The following is an 18692-nucleotide window of genomic DNA, read 5'->3' as shown; positions in this document are numbered from 1 at the left end:
CATATGTGTTATTTCATAGTTGTAATGTCTTCACTATTATTCTACAATGTAGAAAATAGTACAAATAAAGAAAAACCATGGAATGAGTAGGTGTGTCCAAACTTTTGACTGGTACTGTATATTAAGGTGTCTGTAATAGAATAAATGTGGCAAAAATATATGCAGACATTAATGCATTTCTATAGCTTCCAAAATATAGTTTAAAATGGTGGGGGAGTGCCAAGATGGAGGCACGGTGGCTTCAACACTGCGCCACCTATCAGTCATCTAGTGTATGTATAATCATTGGTCACATCGAACTCTCCAAAATGTCAAATGTAATGTAAATCAAATGTATCCCATGACGTATTCTCTATCCACAGCTGTGATAGGATCATCGTTGTGGCCCGTATTCATAAAGTGCACACCGTACAACCATATCAAAATGTAGCAAAACATTTTGCAACGGGAAATGAAAACACACATACACGTTACCCACCTTTGGTAGTTTGGCTAACTTCCCCGTTCTGGTGTCTCTTATCTGGCTAATGTCAAGAATTTCCACTTCCTGAAAAAGAGAGAGATATGGAGTTATAGAATGAGAGAGAGTGAGAGAGAGAGAAATAAAGACAGAAAGGGATACAGATAAAGCATGTTAATACTCAGTCCCACATACATTGCTTGAAAAAGGTTTTTCAGACAGACAAAGACAGAAACAGAGAGAGATAGTGAGAGAGACATACAGTGAGACAAGTAAGAAGAAGCAGGACAGAGAACAATAGAGCAATAGAAAAAGAAAAGGAAGAGGAGTGAAATAGAAATTAAGCTTTTAATGCTTTTTACTACAGAGCTTAAAAGCCTTCTTCTTTTTCACCCCATTACTTCTCAATCACTCCTCCAACCCTTCATACATTATTTCTAACCCCTCTCCTCCTGTCCCTCATGCAATCCCTCCTCTATCCCCTCAACCTTTTTGTATACCCCCCCCTCCCCTTTCTTCCAACCCCAGATCCTTTCTTTCTATCCTCTCATCCACCTCTCCCACCTCTCATCTTCCTTTCATCCCTCTCTCACAGACATAAACAGTATGTGAAGCGGAGCAGCTATAAGCTTTGAGGTTTCCGGGCACCTTCTATGGCTGTTCAAAGTCACACTGACAGACAATGAACATAACAGTGTACACGACTGGGGGCTAGGTTGTAGGTCTGGGATATAGTCTGAGAAAGACTGGACATCAGGCGGAAAGAGGGATAGGAAACAGAGAAGGAAATGGGGAAGGAAGATGTGAGAGAGAGGGAGAGAGAAAGGAGAAGGAGAGAAGGATGGATGGAAGAAAGGAGAGAGAGAAAGAAGAAAAAGGGAGGGAGAGGAGGAAGGAGGGAGAGAAAGAAGGAGAGGGAGGGAGAGAAAGGGGGGGCAACATGCTCGTAAAGGGCACCATAAACAGAGTCGAGGCCACACTAAATATTTGTGCTGTTAAGCTGAAGGTCGTCCTGACTGTATTTCTCTATCTGACTCCCTCACTCTCCCTCTCTTCCTCCCTCTCTCTTTCCATCCAGACATCTTTCCAGAGTAGCGGTCATGAAAGGTTGGAGGTCAGGACCAGCAGACCAATGGGATTTGTTTCTGGTGCAGCCGGTCGTTCCTGATTGGCCTGTGCGTAAATGTTACTTCCTGGGGACAATGCTTCTGGGTCGTTAGGACATTTATATTCTCTCCCTGAGGCAAACACACACACACACACCTCTCCCAGAGGCCTTGGTTTCATTACAACATCGGCATGACGACTCCCTGGAAACCACGGCAACTGACTCGCTAGCTAACCAACCGCCAAGAGTCCATCCCACATGTGGAGTATGTGTGTTAGAGAGACCACTAATCACAGATCTAAATGGCCAGGTAAATACCAGGGCTCTTGGGTCACACACACAAGTTCACACACACACCCGCCCACAAACACTCCACAGTGATGCAGCAAGCTGACATATCCTCCAAATGTTCTGACTTGTTGTGTAACAGAGGGTCTCTCTCTCTCTGTTCGTTCGTTCCAGGCACACATTCCAGGCATATATTGGCCTGTACATGTTGTTGGCTCAGTGTGTAATAGTAAGCCTTTTCTATCATTACTACTACTATATGTTAGGGAAAGAGAAGGAGAAAATGAGATAGAGAGGGGGACAGAGAGAAAGTCATTCTAGCTAGACTGTATTATTCAATGCATTTTTATATTGTGACAGCATTCTACTACAGTTCACACACTGGAATAATAGGCCTATGTGTAGGCCTGTAAGATACAGACATATTTCAGATGGTAGAAAGATAACATAGTTGGATTTTGAATCTTTTCCAAATTGGATGGATTGTTATTGATGTATTCTAATTAAGCAATAAGGCACAAGGGGGTGTGGTATATGGCCAATATACCATGGCTAAGTGCTGTTCTTATGCACGACGCAATGCGGAGTCTCTGAATTAGCCCTTAGCCATGGTATATTGGCTATATACCACAAACTCCTGAGGTGCCCTATTACTATTATAAACTGGTTACCAATGTAATTAGAGCAGTAAAAATACATGTTTTGTCATACCCGTGGTATACGGTTTAATATCAGCCAATCAGCATTCAGGGCTCGAACCATCAATTTTATAATGTGGCTTCTAATGTGGGAGTTCCATGTGTTTAAGTCTGCTATTTGTGAGGTTCCTATGGAACAATTGAAACAGGACCTGCTCTCATGTGTCTGTCAAATTTTCTGGATTATTCATATGTCCTTATACCTGAAAGAAGAATCAGAGTGACCAACATGTGGGACATGTATGGAAACTTTTTTTAGTGCCTCGAGGACATCCCATGTTACCTGGGTCTATTCTAGCACAGATTGGAAAAAGAAAAGTCCAGAAAGTTCAGCCCTCTCCTCCTTCCTCCTCCCTTGATCTCTTTCTCCTCCAACCATACCTCCCTTGTTCTTTCTCCTTCTAATAAAACAATGATGGAGGGACCACACCTTTCCTCTCACACCGCTGTGTGTGTGTGTCTTGGGATTTGAGGTCTCTCTGTCTAAGACAAATATAGCCCAATCAGTGCAGCTATTAAATGTCACATGGCGTCACTAGAAAAAGTGATAGGGTAAGTTGGAGCTGGTTACTTCTCCTCCCCTAGACACAAACTATTCACCTATAACCACACACACACACACACACACACACACACACACACACACACACACACACACACACACACACACACACACACACACACACACACACACACACACACACACACACACACACACACACACACACACACACAACTTCCTCTAATAAGTCGGTGGCAACCATAATTTCTTCCTTGTAAGAATAGAGGGGGTGGGTGAAGCTGGCCTTAGACAAAGCTGTGTTGATGCTTTTCCCACGAAAGTAACTAATGGATAAGGTTAGCTGATCCTAGAGCTGAGTCTACAACTTCTACCTGGATAGGTGCCAACCACTGTCTAGGTGAGGAGGGAGGGAAGAGTGTTGCAGTGGACACTTTATATCCTTGTTACCTCTCTCTGTCTCTTCTCCAATTTCCTGCTTCTTTAATTTACACTACAAATCCACATCTCCTTTACACTCTCTCTCTCTCTCTCTACCGAGAGAAAAGCATGAGGATGTTGGCGAATGGTAAAGAGGAGGGAGACAGAGAGCGAAGGAGGGAGACAGAGAGACAAGGGAGGGAGATAGACAGTATTATGACTAAATTATATTATATCATAATTTATAAACAGCAAAACAACCGCGTAAAAACAAAGTCATATTTTGAGTAACACACACATGTAAAGGATGTGAAATGGCTAGCTAGTTAGTGGTGGTGCGCGCTAATAGCCTTTCAATCGGTGATGTCACTTGCTTGGAGACCTTGAAGTAGTGGTTCCCCTTGCTCTGCAAGGGCCGCGGCCTTTGTGGAGCGATGGGTAACGATGCTTCGTGGGTGACTGTTGTTGATGTGTGCCGAGGGTCCCTGGTTCGCGCGAGGGGACGGACTAAAGTTATACTGTTACATTGATGCTGTTGACCTGGATCACTGGTTGCTGCGGAAAAGGAGGAGGTCGAAAGGGGGGTGAGTGTAACGGATGTAAAATGGCTAGCTAGTTAGCGGTGGTGCGCGCTAATAGCCTTTCAATCGGTGACGTCATTTGCTCTGAGACCTTGAAGTAGTGGTTCCCCTTGCTCTGCAAGGGCCGCGGCTTTTGTGGAGCGATGGGTAACGATGCTTCATGGGTGACTGTTGTTGATGTGTGCAGAGGGTCCCTGGTTCACGCCCGGGGCGAGGGGACGGACTAAAGTTATACTGTTACACACACACACACACAAATCAAATCAAAGTGTATTTGTCACGTGCGCCGAATACAACAGGTATAGACCTTACAGTGAAATGCTTACTTACAGGCTCTAACCAATAGCGCAAAAAAGGTATTAGGTGAACAATAGGTAAGTAAAGAAATAAAAACAACAGTAAAAAGACAGTGAAAAATAACAGTAGCGAGGGTATATACAGTAGCGAGGCTATAACAGTAGTGTCATGTTTTGTCTTTGATCATCATGTCTTGTCCCTGTGCTTCCCTCTGCTGGTCTTATTAGGTTCTTTCCCTCTTTCTATCCCTCTCTCTCCCCCTCCCTCTCTCCCTCTCTCGCTCTCTCTCTCTATCGTTCCGTTCCTGCTCCCAGCTGTTTCTCATTCTCCTAACGACCTCATTTACTCTTTCACACCTGTCCCCTATTTTGCCCTCTGATTAGAGTCCCTATTTCTTCCTCTGTTTTCCGCTTCTGTCCTTGTCGGATTCTTGTTTGATGTTTGCTGTTCTGTGTCCTTGTTCCGCCCTGTCGTGTTTTTGCCTTCTTCAGATGCTGCGTGTGAGCAGGTGTCTATGTCAGCTACGGCCTGTGCCTTCCTGAAGCGACCTGCAGTCTGTGGTCGCGTCTCCAGTCGTTCCTCTCTACTGACGAGAGGATTTCAGTTTCCTGTTTTGGATTTACCTTTGATAATATCCAGGAGAATCATTGTTTGTTTAATACTGGAATAAAGACTCTGTTTCTATTACGTCGCTTTTGGGTCCTCATTCACCAGCATAACAGAAGAATCCGACCAAGATGGACCCAGCGACTATGGATTCTCTCAACACTGCCGTCGAGTTCCAGGGAGCAATGCTCGGCAGACACGAGCAGGAATTGTTTGCTGCTCGTCATGCCGTTGAGACCCTGGCCGCTCAGGTCTCCGATCTCTCTGGACAGTTTCAGAGTCTTCGTCTCGTGCCACCAGCTACTTCCTGGTCTTCCGAGTCTCCGGAACCTAGGGTTAATAACCCACCATGTTACTCTGGGCAGCCCACTGAGTGTCGCTCCTTTCTCACCCAGTGTGATATTGTGTTCTCTCTCCAGCCCAACACGTACTCAAGAGAGAGAGCTCGGATCGCTTACGTCATATCACTCCTTACTGGTCGGGCTCGGGAGTGGGGCACAGCTATCTGGGAGGCAAGGGCTGAGTGTTCTAACGATTATCAGAACTTTAAAGAGGAGATGATACGGGTTTTTGATCGTTCAGTTTTTGGGAAGGAGGCTTCCAGGGCCCTGGCTTCCCTATGTCAAGGTGATCGATCCATAACGGATTACTCTATAGAGTTTCGCACTCTTGCTGCCTCCAGTGACTGGAACGAGCCGGCGTTGCTCGCTCGTTTTCTGGAGGGACTTCACGCTGAGGTTAAGGATGAGATTCTCTCCCGGGAGGTTCCTTCCAGCGTGGACTCTTTGATTGCACTCGCCATCCGCATAGAACGACGGATAGATCTTCGTCACCGAGCTCGTGGAAGAGAGCTCGCGTTAACGGTGCTTCCCCTCTCCGCATCTCAACCATCTCCTCCCACCGGCTCAGAGACTGAGCCCATGCAGCTGGGAGGTATTCGCATCTCGACTAAGGAGAGGGAACGGAGAATCACCAACCGCCTTTGCCTCTATTGCGGTTCTGCTGGACATTTTGTCATGTCATGTCCAGTAAAAGCCAGAGCTCATCAGTAAGCGGAGGGCTACTGGTGAGCGCTACTACTCAAGTCTCTCCATCAAGATCCTGTACTACCTTGTCGGTCCATCTACGCTGGACCGGTTCGGCTGCTTCCTGCAGTGCTTTGATAGACTCTGGGGCTGAGGGTTGTTTTATGGACGAAGCATGGGCTCGGAAACATGACATTCCTCTCAGACAGTTAGGGAAGCCCACGCCCATGTTCGCCTTAGATGGTAGTCTTCTCCCCAGTATCAGATGTGAGACACTACCTTTAACCCTCACAGTATCTGGTAACCACAGTGAGACCATTTCCTTTTTGATTTTTCGTTCACCTTTTACACCTGTTGTTTTGGGTCATCCCTGGCTAGTATGTCATAATCCTTCTATTAATTGGTCTAGTAATTCTATCCTATCCTGGAACGTTTCTTGTCATGTGAAGTGTTTAATGTCTGCTATCCCTCCTGTTTCTTCTGTCCCCTCTACTCAGGAGGAACCTGGTGATTTGACAGGAGTGCCGGAGGAATATCATGATCTACGCACGGTCTTCAGTCGGTCCAGAGCCAACTCTCTTCCTCCTCACCGGTCGTATGATTGTTGTATTGATCTCCTTCCGGGGACCACTCCCCCTCGGGGTAGACTATACTCTCTGTCGGCTCCCGAACGTAAGGCTCTCGAGGATTATCTGTCTGTTTCTCTCGACGCCGGTACCGTGGTGCCTTCTTCCTCTCCCGCCGGAGCGGGGTTTTTCTTTGTTAAGAAGAAGGACGGTACTCTGCGCCCCTGCGTGGATTATCGAGGGCTGAATGACATAACGGTTAAGAATCGTTATCCGCTTCCCCTTATGTCGTCAGCCTTCGAGATTCTGCAGGGAGCCAGGTGCTTTACTAAGTTGGACCTTCGTAACGCTTACCATCTCGTACGCATCAGAGAGGGGGACGAGTGGAAAACGGCGTTTAACACTCCGTTAGGGCATTTTGAATACCGGGTTCTGCCGTTCGGTCTCGCTAATGCTCCAGCTGTCTTTCAGGCATTAGTTAATGATGTACTGAGAGACATGCTGAACATCTTTGTTTTCGTTTACCTTGACGATATCCTGATTTTTTCACCGTCACTCGAGATTCATGTTCAGCACGTTCGACGTGTACTCCAGCGCCTTTTAGAGAATTGTCTCTACGTGAAGGCTGAGAAGTGCGCCTTTCATGTCTCCTCTGTCACATTTCTCGGTTCTGTTATTTCCGCTGAAGGCATTCAGATGGATCCCGCTAAGGTCCAGGCTGTCAGCGATTGGCCCGTTCCTAAGTCACGTGTCGAGTTGCAGCGCTTTCTCGGTTTCGCTAATTTCTATCGGCGTTTCATTCGTAATTTCGGTCAAGTGGCTGCCCCTCTCACAGCTCTGACTTCTGTCAAGACTTGCTTTAAGTGGTCCGGTTCCGCCCAGGGAGCTTTTGATCTCCTCAAGAAGCGTTTTACATCCGCCCCTATCCTTGTTACTCCTGACGTCACTAAACAATTCATTGTAGAGGTTGACGCTTCAGAGGTGGGCGTGGGAGCCATTCTGTCCCAGCGCTTCCATTCTGACGATAAGGTCCATCCTTGCGCTTACTTTTCTCATCGCCTGTCGCCATCGGAACGCAACTATGATGTGGGTAACCGCGAACTGCTCGCCATCCGCTTAGCCATAGGCGAATGGCGACAGTGGTTGGAGGGGGCGACCGTCCCTTTTGTCGTTTGGACTGACCATAAGAACCTTGAGTACATCCGTTCTGCCAAACGACTTAATGCACGTCAAGCTCGTTGGGCGTTGTTTTTCGCTCGTTTCGAGTTCGTGATTTCCTATCGCCCGGGAAATAAGAACACCAAGCCTGATGCCTTATCTCGTCTCTTTAGTTCTTCTGTGGCTTCTACCGACCCCGAGGGGATTCTCCCTGAAGGGCGTGTTGTCGGGTTGACTGTCTGGGGAATTGAGAGACAGGTAAAGCAAGCACTCACTCACACTGCGTCGCCGCGCGCTTGTCCTAGTAACCTTCTGTTCGTTCCTGTCTCTACTCGTCTGGCTGTTCTTCAGTGGGCTCATTCTGCCAAGTTAGCTGGCCACCCCGGCGTTCGGGGTACGCTTGCTTCTATTCGCCAGCGGTTTTGGTGGCCTACTCAGGAGCGGGACACGCGCCGTTTCGTGGCTGCTTGTTCGGACTGCGCGCAGACTAAGTCAGGTAACTCTCCTCCTGCCGGTCGTCTCAGACCGCTTCCCATTCCTTCTCGACCATGGTCTCACATCGCCTTAGACTTTATTACCGGTCTGCCTTCGTCTGCGGGGAAGACAGTGATTCTTACGGTTATCGATAGGTTCTCTAAGGCGGCACATTTCATTCCCCTCGCTAAGCTTCCTTCCGCTAAGGAGACGCCACAAATCATCATTGAGAATGTGTTCAGAATTCATGGCCTCCCGTTAGACGCCGTTTCAGACAGAGGCCCGCAATTCACGTCACAGTTTTGGAGGGAGTTCTGTCGTTTGATTGGTGCTTCCGTCAGTCTCTCTTCCGGGTTTCATCCCCAGTCTAACGGTCAAGCAGAAAGGGCCAATCAGTCGATTGGTCGCATATTACGCAGCCTTTCGTTTCGAAACCCTGCGTCTTGGGCAGAACAGCTCCCCTGGGCTGAGTACGCTCACAACTCGCTTCCTTCGTCTGCTACCGGGCTATCTCCGTTTCAGAGTAGTCTTGGGTACCAGCCTCCTCTGTTCTCGTCCCAGCTCGCCGAGTCCAGCGTTCCCTCCGCTCAGGCTTTTGTCCAACGTTGTGAGCGCACCTGGAGGAGGGTCAGGTCTGCACTTTGCCGTTACAGGGCGCAGACTGTGAGAGCCACCAATAAACGTAGGATTAAGAGTCCTAGGTATTGTCGCGGTCAGAGAGTGTGGCTTTCCACTCGTAACCTTCCCCTTACGACAGCTTCTCGCAAGTTGACTCCGCGGTTCATTGGTCCGTTCCGTGTCTCTCAGGTCGTCAATCCTGTCGCTGTGCGACTGCTTCTTCCGCGACATCTTCGTCGCGTCCACCCTGTCTTCCATGTCTCCTGTGTCAAGCCTTTTCTTCGCGCCCCCGTTCGTCTTCCCTCCCCCCCCCCCGTCCTTGTCGAGGGCGCACCTATTTACAAGGTACGGAGGATCATGGACATGCGTTCTCGGGGACGTGGTCACCAGTACTTAGTGGATTGGGAGGGTTACGGTCCTGAGGAGAGGAGTTGGGTTCCATCTCGGGACGTGCTGGACCGTTCGTTGATTGATGATTTCCTTCGTTGCCGCCAGGGTTCCTCCTCGAGTGCGCCAGGAGGCGCTCGGTGAGTGGGGGGGTACTGTCATGTTTTGTCTTTGATCATCATGTCTTGTCCCTGTGCTTCCCTCTGCTGGTCTTATTAGGTTCTTTCCCTCTTTCTATCCCTCTCTCTCCCCCTCCCTCTCTCCCTCTCTCGCTCTCTCTCTCTATCGTTCCGTTCCTGCTCCCAGCTGTTTCTCATTCTCCTAACGACCTCATTTACTCTTTCACACCTGTCCCCTATTTTGCCCTCTGATTAGAGTCCCTATTTCTTCCTCTGTTTTCCGCTTCTGTCCTTGTCGGATTCTTGTTTGATGTTTGCTGTTCTGTGTCCTTGTTCCGCCCTGTCGTGTTTTTGCCTTCTTCAGATGCTGCGTGTGAGCAGGTGTCTATGTCAGCTACGGCCTGTGCCTTCCTGAAGCGACCTGCAGTCTGTGGTCGCGTCTCCAGTCGTTCCTCTCTACTGACGAGAGGATTTCAGTTTCCTGTTTTGGATTTACCTTTGATAATATCCAGGAGAATCATTGTTTGTTTAATACTGGAATAAAGACTCTGTTTCTATTACGTCGCTTTTGGGTCCTCATTCACCAGCATAACAAGTAGTGAGGCTACATACAGGCACCGGTTAGTCGGGATGATTGAGGTAGTATGTATGTACATGTAGATACGGTTAAAGTGACTATGCATATATGATGATCAGAGAGTAGCAGTAGCGTAAAAGAGGGGTTGGCGGGTGGTGGGTGGCGGGTGGTGGGACACAATGCAGATAGCCCGGTTATCCAATGTGCGGGGACACTGGTTGGTCGGGCCAATTGAGGTAGTATGTACATGAATGTATAGTTAAAGTGACTATGCATATATGATAAACAGAAAGTAGCAATATTGTAAAAGAGGGGTTGGGGGGGCTCACAATGCAAATAGTCCGGGTAGCCATTTGATTACCTGCTCAGGAGTCTTATGGCTTGGGGGTAAAAAAATTTGAGAGGCGTTTTTGTCCTAGACTTGGCACTCAGGTACTGCTTGCAGTGCAGTAGTAGAGAGAACAGTCTATGACTTGGGTGGCTGGGGTCTTTGACAATTTTTAGGGCCTTCCTCTGACACCGCCTGGTGTAGAGGTCCGGGATGGCATGCAGCTTTGCCCCAGTGATGTACTGGGCCGTACACACTACCCTCTGTAGTGCCTTGCGATCGGAGGCCGAGCAATTGCCGTACCAGGCAGTGATGCAACCAGTCCGTATGCTCTCGATGTTGCAGCTGTAGAAACATTTGAGGATCTGAGGACCCATGCCAAATCTTTTTAGTTTCCTGAGGGGAAATAGGCTGTTTCGTGCCCTCTTCACGACTGTCTTGGTGTGTTTGGACCATTCTAGTTTGTTGGGGATGTGGACACAAAGGAACTTGAAGCGCTCAACCTGCTCCCCTACAGCCCCGTCAATGAGAATGGGGCGTGCTCGGTCCTCCTTTTCCTGTAGTCCACAATCATCTCCTTAGTCTTGGTTACGTTGAGGGATAGGTTGTTATTCTGGCACCACCCGGCCAGGTCTCTGACCTCCTTCCTATCGTGGGTGAACAGGGAGTACAGGAGGGGACTGAGCACGCACCCCTGGGGGGGTCCAGTGTTGAGGATCAGCGTGACAGATGTGTTGCTACCTAGCCTCACCACCTGGGGGTCGGCCCGTCAGGAAGTTCAGGATCCAGTTGCAGAGGGAGGTGTTTAGTCCCAGGATCCTGAGCTTAGTGATGAGCTTTGAGGGTACTATGGTGTTGAACGCTGAGCTGTAGTCAATGAATAGCATTCTCACATAGGTGTTCCTTTTGTCCAGGTGGGAAAGGGCAGTGTGGAGTGCAATAGTAATTGCATCATCTGTGAATCTGTTTGGGCGGTACGCAAATTGGAGTAGGTCTAGGGTTTCTGGGATAATGGTGTTGTTGTGAGCCATTACCAGCCTTTCAAAGCACTTCATGGCTACGGACGTGAGTGCTATGGGTCGGTTGTCATTTAGGCAGGTTGCCTTCGTGTTATTGGGCACAGGGACTATTGTGGTCTGCTTGAAACATGTTGGTATTACAAACTCAATGAGGGACATGTTGAAAATGTCAGTGAAGACACCTGCCAGTTGGTCAGCACATGCCCGGAGCACACGTCCTGGTAATCCATCTGGCCCCGCAGCCTTGAGAATGTTGACCTGTTTAAAGGTCTTACTCACGTCGGCTACGGAGAACGTGATCTCACAGTCGTCCGGAACAGCTGATGCTCTCATGCATGCCCCAGTGTTGCTTGCCTCGAAGCGAGCATAGAAGTGATTTAGCTCATCTGGTAGGCTCGTGTCACTGGGCAGCTCGCGGATGTGCTTCCCTTTGTAGTCTGTAATAGTTTGCAAGCCCTGCCACATAAGACGAGCATCGGAGCCGGTGTAGTACGATTCAATCTTAGCCCTGTATTGACGCTATGCCTGTTTGATGGTTCGTCGCAGGGCATAGCAGGATTTCTTATACGCTTCTGGGTTAGAGTCCCGCTCCTTGAAAGCGGCAGCTCTACCCTTTAGCTCAGTGCGAATGTTGCCTGTAATCCATGGCTTCTGGTTGGGGTATGTACGTACAGTCACTGTGGGGACGACATCCTCGATGCACTTATTGATAAAGCCCTCAATGCCATCGGAAGAATCCCGGAACATGTTCCAGTCTGTGATAGCAAAACAGTCCTGTAGTTTAGCATCTGCTTCATCTGACCACTTTTTTATAGACCGAATCACTGGTGCTTCCTGCTTAAATTTTTTGCTTGTAAGCAGGAATCATGAGGATAGAGTTGTGGTCGGATTTACCAAATGAAGGGCAAGGAGAGCTTTGTACACGTCTCTGTGTGTGGAGTACAGGTGATCTGGAATTTTTTCCCCTCTGGCGGCACACACACAAACACATTTCAAATGATGCACACATACAGTGGGTAAAATAAGTAATCCCCCCTTGGATTTCTTCACATTTTGTGTCACAAAGTGGGATTAAAATGGATAAAATTGTAATTTTTTGACAACGATCTACAGAAAACACTGTAATACCCCCCCAGAAATGTATATTTCTTGAAAAAAATGTAAGAATTTAAACACTAATATACCTTGAGAAGGGCTTACCAAGAAAAACTTCCAAAAGGTCTATTTGAGATTTTTTTTCTTTTAGCTAATTTTACAGGATGAAAACAGGTGACTCAATTGGTATCCCGACACTAGCCTGGAGGGGAGTGTATCTTGCCTCACTCAGTCTAAGGGAGCAATCGAAATTTACACAATTGTTACCCAGAGGAAAATGGGGGAGGGTCATGCTTTTTCAATTTCCATCAGGGAGAGGGTTTAGTATTTTTTAAAGTTTTGTCCAGGGCGAGGGTCATTTATTTTGTAATTGATTAAATGTCATATTGCGCAGGGTTTGAGAATTAGTTGCTTATTATATCTCGATGTGTGCCCGATGATGCCCCTCATCCCTGATTCTCTGCTGGGCGCACAATATCAAGTGTGCCTAGTGTGGTCTCAGTCAAATGATCCATAGCCTATACTATAGGCTGTAGGCCCAAGGCTACAAGAAGAGCAGGTTCGGAGAAGCACAGGGCAAAGTTATATTTCTAAGAAAATGTACTTCCTTCTCAAGTTCTTGCGCTGTTGGGATGGTGTATATAAAACTAGGCTACGTTGTATTACACACTGCAATGGATAATATCACACAATGATCTGCTTCACCTGTCTTTGTGATTGTCTCCACTCCCCTCCAGGTGTCGCACATCTTCCCCATTATACCCTGTGTATTTATACCTGTGTTCTCTGTTTGTCTGTTGCTAGTTCCTCTTGTTTGTCAAGTCAACCAGTGTTTTTTGTCTCAGCTCCTAATTTTCCCCAGTCTCACTTTTTCTCACCCTCCTGGTTTTGACCCTTGCCTGTCCTGTCTGTCCGCGGTCCTGGAGTGAGCCCACTCCTCCAGACTGGCCTGCCACCTGGGCTCCCTCCGGACCCTGGCTTTTGTGTCACGACACTTTTGGTGGCCCACCATGGTCCCTGACGTCTGCGCATTCGTCGCCGCCGTGCACAAAACAAGACTCCTCGACAAGCTCCGGCTGGTCTCCTCCAACCTCTGCCTGTCCCTCACCATCCCTGTTCCTACATCTCCCTGGACTTTGTCATGGGTCTGAGTTGGTCATTCTGACAGAGCTCTAGAGTTCCTCTGTGGAGATTCGGAGAACCTTCCAAAAGGACAACCATCTCTGCAGCACTCTACCAATCAGGCCATTATACTAGAGTGGCCAGACTGAAGCAACTCCTCAGTAAAAGGCACATGACAGCCCGCTTGGAGTTTAACAAAAGAGAGAGAAGTCTCAGAGAGAAGTCAAGAAAAAATTAACTTCTTGGATCTTAAAGAAACAAAGAAAAGAACTTGGAGTGTACTATCTTCCGCAAGCCGCATAGTAGGAATACATGTTTGAGTACAGCCCATGTGCCTGTCGTGTCAAATCCATTGTATTGAAACACTATAACATCCTCAAAAGCGATGCAAATCTATGCGAGTTTACAACATTGCCCTCGCATTTGTTTTCGCCGTGCGCGCAATCTAGTCGATTTGGTTACGCACAGCACGCAGCTACCCAAGAAGTGTGACACTTGTGTACATTGTGACAACACAACCAATACTTCACCACCCGAGAATAGGAAAGAATACAAAATCCAAAGCTCTATTAATTGTAGCACCACAAATGTTATGTACATGTCATCGTTTCTATAATGTGGTTGCCTCGGTTTTTGGGGTCTCTGTGACTCCAGACACCTATTTGTATTTTGACATGGCCTATTGGTTAACAAGACACATCATTTATCTTATCATTAGTATTATTTTGTGCTATATTTTGCCATTTACCTTGTGTATCAATGGGCCATAAGGGTATAAATAGGAGCTAAGTGAAACGGTCATTCTGAGGAAGACGTCAGCTTGACGTCGAAACGTCAGTCACCTGATCTCATCCCGTACAATGGATTAAAGTGAGCTAAAATAAATACATCTGAGGTGTTTTGTTGTTGAGTGCTCCAACTCCTTTCTGCTTTGAATTAGTCATTTTTTACTTTTTCTTGGTAAGCCCTTCTCATGATTTTTGTCATTGTTGTTGAGCACCCCACCTTTCCTTTGTTTGCTGAAATGCGAAGGCCCACCTGTACTCTTACTAATATACTTTGATTCGATAAGTATTCACCCCACTGAGTCAATGCATGTTAGAAACACCTTTGGCAGCATTTATAGCTGTGAGACTTCTTGGGTACTTCTCTAAGAGCTTTGCACACCTGGATTGTGCAATATTTGCCCATTATTCTTTTCATAATTCTTCAAGCTCTGTCAATGTGTTGGGGGTCATGGCTAGACAGCAATTTTCAAGTCTTACCATAGATTTTCAAGCAGATTTAAGTAAAACATTTAACTTGGCCACTCAGGAACATTCACCGTCTTCTTGGTAGATTTGACCTTGTGTTGTAGTTTATTGTCCTGCTGAAAGGTGAATTCCTCTCCCAATGTCCGGTGTAAAGTAGACTGAAGCAGGTTGTCCTCTAGGATTTTGCCTGTGCTTAGCTCAATCTCATTTATTTTTATCCTGAAAAACTCCCCAGTCTTTGCCGATGTCCAGCATACCCATAACCAATGTTCCCTCTAAGCCCGCACGCAGCTCCCCCCAGATTGCCGCGCAGAAGAAATATCAGCCCGTGCAGAGAAGCACGAGATTGAACTTCACTCAACTTCCTACAGTGTTCCTCCTTAGTTAACACTATCAACGTTTCCCTCTACTGTGCAAATTGTGATCGAATCAACACAATATTAGCCACTTTCAATGCAACATACCGAAACAAAACAAACTATGCAAGAGATTTTCTTGTAGGCAGAGCGCATTGGAATAGGATTCTATTGCATTGACAGGCACGGGCCATACTCTACACAGACCAGTTCGCCATAACCAATCAGAGCTACATTATCCCTATATGCAAACAGACCATTGCCATATATTGATCTGTGCCATTCACTTTGAACTGGACTGTGTTTTCAGTATGAGTGATCAAAAGTAGATGCGTTAGTTTTGAGATCAAATCAAGAGCTGCATGTAGCCATGTGTGTACATGTGTTCAAATTATTTGCTAGTAAGTAGGTTATTAGTCCAGTTATAGCTAATTTCTAGTCAGGGATGGGGGAGTGGTTGCTTCCTACAAGAGCACAAATGTGTGCATTTCTATCCATCTTTGAAAAGCAAGTCAGGTAAAGAGCTAGTTTTCCTGTCTTAAAGGGACAGTGTTGTATTTTGAGACAGGCTTGAATAAGCTAAGTGGCAAATAGGCAGAGGGTAGCATCATATGTCAGATTTTTTTAAAGTGGTTTCTTGCATCAAACAACACAACATTTTTAGTCACCTCCTTGTCCAAAGGACAAGTGGATAAACAGGTTAATGTCAATCCCTACATTTTTTTTAAAGTTATGGGATGCATTTTCTCCATTGTTTTTTATGGTAGGCCACTCTGATAGGCCTGCGTGCGGGCTTAGAGGGAACATTGGTTATGGGTATGCTGGACATCGAGTGGCCTACCATGATCAAATAGCCACAGTAGCCTACTCGGCCACTGTTATTACTGTAACTTAAACAGCCTCAGTTTGTGCTCAGCAGACCTGAAATTTGCTCAGTGCCTTGGGAACATTGCTCATAACATGATGCAGCCACCACCATGCTTGAAAATCATGAGGCAGTTACTCAGTGATGTGTTGTGTTTGTCCCAAACCTAACGCTTCACATTTAGGCCCAAAAGGTTATTCCTTTTGTTTTCTTACAGTATAACTTTAGTGCCTTGTTGCACGCATATTCTGTATATGAAATAATGTTATTTTCACTCTGTGATTTAGGTCACTATTGTGGAGTAACTACAATGTTGTTGATCCATCCCCAGTTTTCTCCCATCACAACCATTGAACTCTGTAGCTGTGTTAAAATTGCCATTGGCCTCACATGTTTTACCTTTATTTAACTAGGCAAGTCAGTAAAGAACAAATTATTATTTACGATGACGGCCTACACCGGCCAAACCCGGACAACACTGGGCCAATTGTGCACCGCTCTATGGATTTGAACCAGGGTGTCTGTAGTGACACCTCAAGCACTGAGATGCAGTGCCTTAGACTGCTGCGCCACTCAGGAGCCCCTGATAATCCCATGGTGACCTCCCTGAGCAGTTTCCTTCCTGTCCTGCAGCTCATTTCAGAGGGACAACATTATCTTAAATGTATCTGGGTAGTTTAATACATCATCCACAGCATAATTATTAACTTGACCATGCTTCAAGAGATATTAAATGTCGGATTCATTATTGTTACCCATCTACCAATCATTGGCCTTCTTTATGAGGCTTTCAAAAAGCTCCCTGGTCTTAGTAGCTGAATTTGTGCTTGAAATTCAATACTATGAACTTGAAAATGTATTAATAAACCAATTAGGCACATTTGGGCAGACTTGATACAACATTTTGAACAGAAATGCAATGGGTCATTGTATCAGTCTAAAACTCTGCACATACACTGCTGCCATCTAGTGTCCAAAATCTAAATTGCGCCTAAACTTGAATAATACATTGTGGCCTCTCTCTTGCATTTCAAATATGGAACAAAAAACTAAAAAAACGCATGTTTTAATGTGTTATATTCTCCTACATTAATTTCACATTTCCACAAACTTCAAAGTGTTTCCTTTGAAATGGTATCAAGAATATGCATATCCTTCTTCAGGTCCTGAGCTACAGGCAGTTAGATTTGGGTATGTCATTTTAGCCGAGAATGTTTAAAAATGGTCCGATCCTTTTAAGCCAATTGTTACACCCAAACTAATTTAGGCTTGCCTAAAACAAAGGGGCTGTATATTTACGCAACAAATATATTTTAGTTATAAAAAAAATATTAATTTGGAAACATTTATAGAATTTTCTTTTCACTTTGACATTATGCAGTATTTAGTGTAGATCAACGACAAAAAAATATTACAATTAAATCAATTTCAATCCCACTTTGTAACACAACAATATGTGAAAAAATCCAAGGGGGTGAATACTTACACCCACACACAAATATAAATGCACACAAAATATACACTCACGCAAACAAAGTTGTAACACAAACACACACACACACACACACTCACAGTATCATGTTGTACTATGTCAACACACAGTACTGCTTTGTAACCTCTCAGTCTATCTCTCGCTCTCCCTCCTTCCTTCCTTCACTCACTTACTCTCTCCTTCTTTCTCCACGTGTTCCTTCTAATCAGTTAGATTAGGTTTAGGGCTGGAATTTCACTTGTTTGACAGTGGGATACCACACACACATGCACGCACACACACACACACAAACTCCATAAAGAGAAGCATGCAGTTTATTTTTGCTATGAGTAAGAGTTCAGATAATACTTGATACTTAACTGTCTAACACACACACACACACACACACACACACACACACACACACACACACACACACACACACACACTCTTTGGGGGAAGCGTTCAAACAATGGATTTGATACTGTGCACTTTCCCTGATCTGCATGACGCAATAATTTCACTAAACCGAGGAAGAGAAAGCTGTATGTGTGTGCGTACCTGTGTGCGCATGTGTCTGTCTGTGACGACAGCACTTTGGTACCCTGCAAAACATGATCCGTTTTGTATCTCGCACGAGTCAAATGTAATGGAGTCTGTTACACATGTTAATGGTTGCCACTCATACAAGGACCTGTACTATCGTGGCCAAAGGTTTTGAGAATGACACAAATATTAATTTTCACAAAGTCTGCTGCCTCAGTTTGTACGATGCCAATTTGCATATACTCCAGAATGTTATGAAGAGTGATCAGATGAATTGCAAAGTCCCTCTTTGCCATGCAAATGAACTGAATCCCCAAAAAACATTTCCACTGCATTTCAGCCCTGCCACAAAAGGACCAGCTGACATCATGTCAGTGATTCTCTCGTTAACACAGGTGTGAGTGTTGACGAGGACAAGGCTGGAGATCACTCTGTCATGCTGATTGAGTTCGAACAGACTGGAAGCTTCAAAAGGAGGGTGGTGCTTGGAATCATTGTTCTTCCTCTGTCATCCATGGTTACCTGCAAGGAAATGCATGCTGTCATCATTGCTTTGCACAAAAAGGGCTTCACAGGCAGGATATTGCTGCCAGTAAGATTGCACATAAATCAACCATTTATCGGATCATCAAGAACTTCAAGGAGAGCGGTTCAATTGTTGTGAAGAAGGCTTCAGGGCACCCAAGAAAGTCCAGCAAGCGCCAGGACCGTCTCCTAAAGTTGATTCATCTGCGG

General features: G+C 46.0%; 1 protein-coding gene across 1 annotated transcript in view; it reads right to left on the bottom strand.

Moving 5' to 3' along the window:
* Window positions 1–18692, bottom strand: part of plcb3 (phospholipase C, beta 3 (phosphatidylinositol-specific)) — a 113704-nt gene that overhangs the window by 49290 nt on the left and 45722 nt on the right. Inside the window, exon 3 of the mRNA XM_038996280.1 lies at window positions 479–547. Within this exon, the coding sequence (XP_038852208.1) occupies window positions 479–547 (69 nt within the window). The remainder of the gene's footprint in view (window positions 1–478; window positions 548–18692) is intronic.

The sequence above is a fragment of the Salvelinus namaycush genome, chromosome 6 (assembly GCF_016432855.1).
Source record: "Salvelinus namaycush isolate Seneca chromosome 6, SaNama_1.0, whole genome shotgun sequence".
NCBI classification, from domain to species: Eukaryota; Metazoa; Chordata; class Actinopteri; order Salmoniformes; family Salmonidae; genus Salvelinus; species Salvelinus namaycush.
The sequence above is the reverse complement of the archived record's forward strand: the minus strand, read 5'-3'. Positions and strand labels throughout refer to the sequence as shown.